The sequence below is a fragment of the Tamandua tetradactyla genome, chromosome X, assembly GCF_023851605.1.
Source record: "Tamandua tetradactyla isolate mTamTet1 chromosome X, mTamTet1.pri, whole genome shotgun sequence".
Lineage (NCBI taxonomy): Eukaryota > Metazoa > Chordata > Mammalia > Pilosa > Myrmecophagidae > Tamandua > Tamandua tetradactyla.
The window spans coordinates 155442459-155449686 of record NC_135353.1 but is presented as its reverse complement, the minus strand read 5'-3'; the positions used below and the strand labels follow the sequence as shown (position 1 = coordinate 155449686).

Here is a 7228-nt window from a genome sequence, read left to right as displayed (position 1 = left end):
TGGAGAGACTAGAAGCCAGCCCCCTGCTTCTGAAATAATGGGGCAGGAAGGGTGAGAAACAAACTGCTCGATTGAGCAGTGTTAACCACAGAATCTAACGCTGCTTTCGTACTTTACGTGAATTCATTTGAACCTTATTGCAGTTTTATCAGGTAAGCGTCATTTTCTATCCCAGTTCTACATAGAAGTAACGGAGGCCCAGAGAAGTAATTGGCCAGAGTCACACAGGCTGGACTCTGCCAGTCAGGATGGTCTCCTGTCATCTAATCTTGTTCGTAATTCTCCCTGAGACAAAGGAAGAGGGCTTGGCATAGCTGAATGTGGACGACCTTAGTCCTCAGCTCAGGGATGGGGGTAGGGAGCTGGCAGATTAGAGCCATTTCTAATTTTTCTCATTTGTTTGTGTACCTAGTAAATGGGGCTCGGTTTTCTGTTGTTTGCGTGGGCAGGCACTGGGAATCAAACCTGGGTCTCTGGAATGGCAGGCGAGAACTCTGCCACTGAGCCACTGTGGCCTGCCTGGGGCTTGTTTATTTTTAACAGCATGTTCTTTTAATTAATGTGATCCATGCTGGATAGAGAGTAGGGAATATAGGACCAGGCTTTGCATTACTGAAATTAATCCCTACAGTTATGCTTAGAAGTCACTCTACAAAAACAATATTGGCAAACAACGTAGCAAATGTGATAACACAGCCCCTGCTGGGTAATTTGGTGGCAAAATGGGGTGGGAAGAACAGAATACTCCTTTTCCTGGGGGATAGCAGACAGGACATACTGGAGTCAACAGGTAAGGAGTGCTCACTACCCTTATTCCCTGCCCCTGCCTTCCTTTGTCATTATCTCTCAAGAAGTCCTCCTTTTTGCACTAGTGAAGGAGTCAGTTCTGGCCACCAAATAGATTGTGAAGCCTCTCTGGACCAGAGAGCTGGCTTAGAACTAAACTCACTCCACACACACACATGTACGCATACCCACCCTCGAGTTCATCTGCACAAGGGCTGCCTCCCTGTGCTGTCTCGGACAAGGACAGTTATCCAGTCTACACCGTTTTACCCAATGGCCAGAGTTAAGGTATCTCCAGACCACAAGGACTGACAAAGCACTGCATGTTGATTAGCTAGCAGTGTGCATTAAGGGGCTGGCTAATGTTTAACCAAACTAATTCTGTGACTGTAAGATAGAATGACTCAACAGTGGAGAAGAATAACCTTTGAATCTATATATAGCATTTTATGAATTTGGTGACCATAAACCTCATTAGAAAACAATTTTAAAGTATTACTATATCTGGAACAAATTTTGCCACAACTACCATTTCATTAAAAAAATGTGAAAAATAAGTCCCCTTAGGGGAATGATGAGAAAGGGGGGAAATTCAACTTCCCCAAGTTGCATTCTTGATATTCTCACAAGCAGTGCGGACAATCAAAGCTATAGGCTAAGCCCCCAATCTCAGAGTTTGTTCATATGAAACTTAACCCCACAAAGGATAGGTCAAGCCTACTTAAAATTAGGCCTAAGAGTCACCCCCAAGAGAACCTCTTCTGTTGCTCAGATGTGGCCTCTCTCTCCAACAAGCAAACTCACCGCCCTCCCCCTGTCTTACATGGGACATGACTCCCAGGGGTGTGGACCTTCCTGGCAATGTGGGACAGAAATCCTGGAATGAGCTGAGACTCAGCATCAGGGGATTGAGAAAACCTTGACCAAAAGGGGAAGCGTGAAATGAGACAAAGTGTCAGTGGCTGAGAGATTCCAGAGTTGAGAGGTTATCTGGAGGTTATCCTTACACATTAAATAGATATGTGGAGAGGCTGGAGGGAACTGCCTGAAAATGTGGAGCAGTGTTCCAGTAGCCATGTTTCTTGAAGGTGATTGTATAATGATAAAGCTTTCACAGTGTGACTGTGTGATTGTGAAAACCTCGTGTCTGATGCTCCTTTTATCCACCTTATCAACAGACGAGTAAAACATATGGAATAAAGATGAATAATAGGGGGAACAAATGTTAAAATACATTTAGAGTGAAATGCTGGTGATCAGTGAGGAGGGGGGTATGGTATGTATGAATTTTTTTCTGTTTTCTTTTTATTTCTTTTTCTGAATAGAAGCGAATGTTCCAAGAAATGATCATGATGATGAATATCCAACTGTGTGATGACATTGTGAATTACTGATTATATATGTAGAACAGAATGATCAAAAGTTATGAATGTTTCCATTGGTATTTTTTGGTATTCAAAAAAATGTGAAAAATTATTACATCTGCCTAAAATTCAACTTCAGAAATTCCTGGGAATGTATAAAATTTTTCATCCAAAATGTGGGTAACTGGCACCTTATTTACTCCTGTTATATACTTATTAATCTGACCAGTGACCACAGGGCAACAAACCAACATTTTGAGCAAGTTCCAACTGGCTTGTTATGGTTATGTATTTCATTTTTTAAAAGCCCATTGATAATATGATTTTCCTAGAGCAAATGAATAAAAAAATGTTTCAGATATTTATTGAATACCTACTATGTGCCAGAAGTGAGCATAACGGAGAAGCACTCTTGGGGGAACACTGCTGCAGTGCCAGGGTCTCCTGGTTGGGAAGGCAGTCCACCAGTTCTTGCTTAGTGATAATGAAAAATTCCAAGAGATTCAGAGGTGACTGGGGAAACTCCCCAGGGGGTAGAATTATGAGGTATATATCCATTAACAAAATGCTGACACCCTGACTGCTACTTCTCCCGGGACAGGCTACAAATGTACACTGCTGGGTCCCATCTTGGTGAAGAGACAGAAAAAGAACTCAGAGATCCTGCTGCTTTAGTGTACAGCTAGTTTCTATGTGATTACTAATATTTTAAGAAAAAAAATGATAGGTTGTTCTAATCCCAGTTTAAGCCAAGAATACCCCCTTGCCAGGTTCAGAGACAGTTAAAATGTTTTACGCCAAATATCTGCTTTATAAGGCATTCCTGAGACCTGGGTGAGGCACTGTCCATTCAACAATCATGCCAATTACCTGGAGGCTTCCAGGCATTCTCCCACTCCTGCTGGAGAGCATGAAGGGTCCTCACCTGTTGGTCTCCTGCCTGAGCTTGCCCAGCTGGAGGTTCAGGTGCTGCTGCTGGTGGAGTGGGGTCTGTAGAACCACTGCGGAACTGGGTCTGCTCCCCTTGTACGTGGCTTGTGCCTCACTTCCATGCAAGTCGGTGGAGGGACAGTCTTCTTCCACAGCATCCTTATCCACCCCTTCCATCTCAGAGGCAGGCTCAAAGTGTGCCCGGAGCTCTGTGAAATTATGGAAGAAGAACTGACCATGGTTAGTCAGAGCATTTCAAATTGGCCAGGACAATGCTCCACCAGGGTACTGCTGCCTTTACGAATGGGAAGGAGACAATTTCACCCAGTTCTTTGCAGTGTAAAAATACCTCCCTCTTCCCCCCCGCCCCCCACTTTTACAGACAAAGGAACTGAGGCTTAAAGATATTAAATTAGCTAGCTGAAGACAACCTTTAAGAAGTACCCACCAAGTTTCCAACAAGCCCTTTGTTTTTGCATGGGCAGGCACCAGGAATCGACCCCGGGTCTCTGGAATGGCAGGCAGAAGTAAACCCTTCATCTTTGACTACAGAAACCTGCCTCCTTGGAATGGGTGAAGTTACTAAGTATCAAGGTTTAACAAGTCCCTCCTGAAGTTCGAACCTAGGTTGCAGAGTACACTCAAAAGATGGCCAGTGACAGATGAAATAAATAGAAGGAGCAAGGCCAACAAAATTGTTTCAAAGCCCCACTTCATGGGAGGAAGTTGCCATCAAAGGTATTACGTTGTAACATTTCAAAAAACAGGCTAAAAAGTATAAGAGGAGCCAACCAGGAAGAACTCCGAGTACACACTGAAGTGGATCCTAAATCCTAGGATCCCTGCTCCCAGGCTCAACTCTCCCTTTTTTAGATCGTATGAGTTTCGTTTACACCCAGTCACTTTGGTTAAGCCAAAAGAGCACATAAATACAGTCATGAGACTCTTAGAGTCCCAGAATCTTAGCCCCTCATGGGGCCTCTGATGGCATTCACTAAATTGCAGGGAAGCGTATGGCTAAGATGGTAGAGACAGCAATAACCGTGAGTGCAGAGGCCATTTCTTATCTTTTCCATAGTCTGAAGCCGACCTTAACCACCAAGAGGGCGCTTACCTGGGATGAGAATGGTGACAGCAGCCTGCACCGCCCGGCAGATGATGTTGTCCATTGCGAACATCCAGTGGGGCCTAATTAAGTGGTTCCTCAAAATTTTATTTATCTAAAAATTACAAAAATCCATGTTTCATATCAGACTTTTAAGAAACATGAGTTCTTACTGACTCTAATTTGCTTCTACTTGGTCTAAGGTAAAGCATTAGTCACGCCACCCTGGATTTCTAACTGGTTTGTTTCTTGTGGGCTGAGTCTTCCTCTAGGCCGACCAGAAGTCCTGCTGTGGCCTGGGGGTTGGGTACATGAATCTGGTCAACTTCATGGGGTGCTTCGTTTGTTTACTCAACAAGCATTTACTGAGCACCTGTGAAATAGGTGCTTGGGTCACAAAGATGAGTACGACATGGTCTCTGGCCTGGAGGCCCTCACATCTGTTTGGGCAGTCCCATAAGCTATAAACCCCACACCCACTCTGCTGGCACATGTTCTCACATCTTATACTCAAGCTCTTCATATCCAAATGCAAACCAGCTGGTTCACCCGGGTGCTATATTGTGAATTTGCATACTCTGTTTAGAGAGTGCTGCAGAAATTCGGGATTCAGGGTAAACAGGTGAGAAGAGATGGGGCCTATGGGAGAAGATGGTAACTGAACTCCATGGTCTTGGCTAAGGACTCCCAGCCTCCTGGCTTGCTCTCTCAGGTCAGACCAAGCACTTACAGCGTCCTGAAATCCAAACAGCACCAGGTGAATCTGATTGATGGATGAGCTGTCAAAGTCCAGGTCCACCTTAAGCTTTGAGATCATAGATGCCATCATCCTGTGCTCCGGGGAGCGGATGAAGTCCCTCAGGATCCCAATTATTTGCTTGATGTGGCCAAATGAGAGCCGCAACTCTTCTGAACTCTGACAGAGGGAGGGGACGGGGACGGGGACGGGGAGGGAGGAAACTTTACTTTCATCAAGTCAAGGAGGGAGGAAAAATTCAGGTAATATTGAGGGAAAGCAGAATGAGGATTATCCATCTGATAATGGAATTGGGGGATTCCCAGGGGAGAAGGAATCTGTTTGTTCCTGGAATTCCTCCATATCTTTCCTGTCATGGGGTTATCTGGGCCTTGTCAGAAAGCACAGTTCATGACAATTCATGTCTCCACAGTAGGCGGGGCCTCCTCATAAAAGGACCTTTCCCGTTCCAAAATAAGGAAGAGGGCCCAGTTTGCCACTACAGTTTCCTTGTTAAATTGAATTGAATAATCCCATCCACAACCTTTTCTCCCAAAGTGGTTCTTCTCCCAGTACCTAGCAGCGGCTCTGGGGTCCTCCCATGCTGAGGGGGGTGGGGGTGGGGTACAACAGTTACTATGGTTACTACAGGAGAGAAGGCTGGAGGTCCTGCCCTCTACTCTGGCCTTTGGGCACAGCTGGCTTGCTTGCCCACCAGAGGGCAGCATTGCCCTACCGATGGCTTGACCTCAATGTTTTGCAAATTGATATTTCAGCAAAGTTTCCACACACACACACACACACACACACACACACACACACCTTTGTATTCTTTTGTTTTGTTGGAGGGGAAAGAATTGGGAAATACTTAGGGTGATTACTGTACTATTCAAATGTTCCAGGGTAATAGGCCTCTTGGTTCTTCCTCGGACTGGTTCCCAGACCCTGTCCCAGCAGAGGGGGTGGGATTAGCAGGTACCACCCTCAAGCTCGTACCTGGGCCACGCACTCCTGCAGGTTGGAAGCCACCTGGTTCTGCTCCTCCCACAGGATTTTGTACAGGATGGCGCGGCGCTCGCTGTCCTTGCGCAACAGGAAGAGGCCTGGGTCCCTGTCTTCCTGGGAAGAGGCCATGCTCCGGTCTTCTGAGACCGCGTTCTCATCTGTAACACTGCGGGAGAACCAGGGGTCAGACCCCACGTGCCTTCTCCAGGAAGTGCGCCACACTAGGGCAGCATGACCCGGGCTGATACCAGAAATAATCAGCAGTCCCCACCCTGCAGAAGATGGAAATTTCAGAGATTGGGGGGCGGGGGGGGGGGGGGTTGGGGAAGAGTGGATCGGAAAAGAAATGCAGAGGGATTTTTTTTTCTATCCTCCCTCAGCACTACTGCTGGGAAAAGGAGGGGAAGAGTACCTAGGGATGGAGGGAGGGGAAAGGGGAGAGGATAAGGTGGGGGGAAGAATGTAGAGGGGAAGAAGGGAAAAGGAGGGGAAAGGGGGGAAGGGAGGAGGGGGAGGGGGAAGAGGAGAACGGAGCGGTGGAGGGGAGAGGTAGGAAGTTAACAAACCTCCCTCCTTGCTTGCCTTTTGTGGCCACCTGGCTGCCTTACTGACAGGACAGAAAGGAAGCAAAAGCTCTTCACTGCCAATCTGGTTTTCACCCTACAGGTATTTCCCTCCCCTGGGGAACACGAGTAGTTCTTGCAGATCCCCAGGCAAGGGGACGGCCATACCTGAGCAAGTGACTGAGGGGGTGCTTGGGTGGCTCCTGGGGGGGCAGCACCAGGGCCTTGTTGAAGAACATGTCAGGGTGGGCATCTGAGTCGGGGGACACGGAGCCGTGCTCGCTGCTGCTGCTGCCCACGGGCTCCCCGGGCGCAGACAGGGCCAGAGTGGTGCCCCGGGCACCTTCTGTGCGGGATCAGAGCGGGAGGGAGGGCGGAGCCTGAGCCGGGGGGGGGAGGGGGCACCCCAGGCCCACCCAGGGGCTCACTAAGCCTGTGCCGCTCCAGAAGGGCTGTGGGACCCACCACTTGGGGATCCTGTTACAAGGGGGCTTCTGCTTCAGCGGGTCTGGGATGGGCCCGAGCCTCTGCATTTCCGGCAGGCCCGCTGGGGTGCTGATGCAGCCAGTCCCAGAGCCGCACCGTGCGGAGCAAGATGCTGAGCCCATCCACCTCCAGGGAGAAAAAGAACCAACAGCTCCTTTGCAGGAGTCACTCTTATGTCACTGCCACTTAGGACTTGGCACCCCAGAAGGGGCTGCCTGGCTGTGCTGCCTGCAAGGCAGCGGCTCTAGGCAGG

At 48.1% G+C, this 7228-nt stretch overlaps 1 protein-coding gene across 1 annotated transcript in view; it reads right to left on the bottom strand.

Moving 5' to 3' along the window:
• The window catches only part of MAP3K15 (mitogen-activated protein kinase kinase kinase 15), a 90108-nt gene that overhangs the window by 2867 nt on the left and 80013 nt on the right, over positions 1-7228 (bottom strand). Inside the window, exons 16-20 of the mRNA XM_077147036.1 lie at positions 6658-6835; positions 5918-6092; positions 4916-5101; positions 4195-4300; positions 3076-3289 (exon numbers count right to left, since the gene is read on the bottom strand). Coding sequence (XP_077003151.1) covers positions 3076-3289; positions 4195-4300; positions 4916-5101; positions 5918-6092; positions 6658-6835 — 859 coding nt within the window. The remainder of the gene's footprint in view (positions 1-3075; positions 3290-4194; positions 4301-4915; positions 5102-5917; positions 6093-6657; positions 6836-7228) is intronic.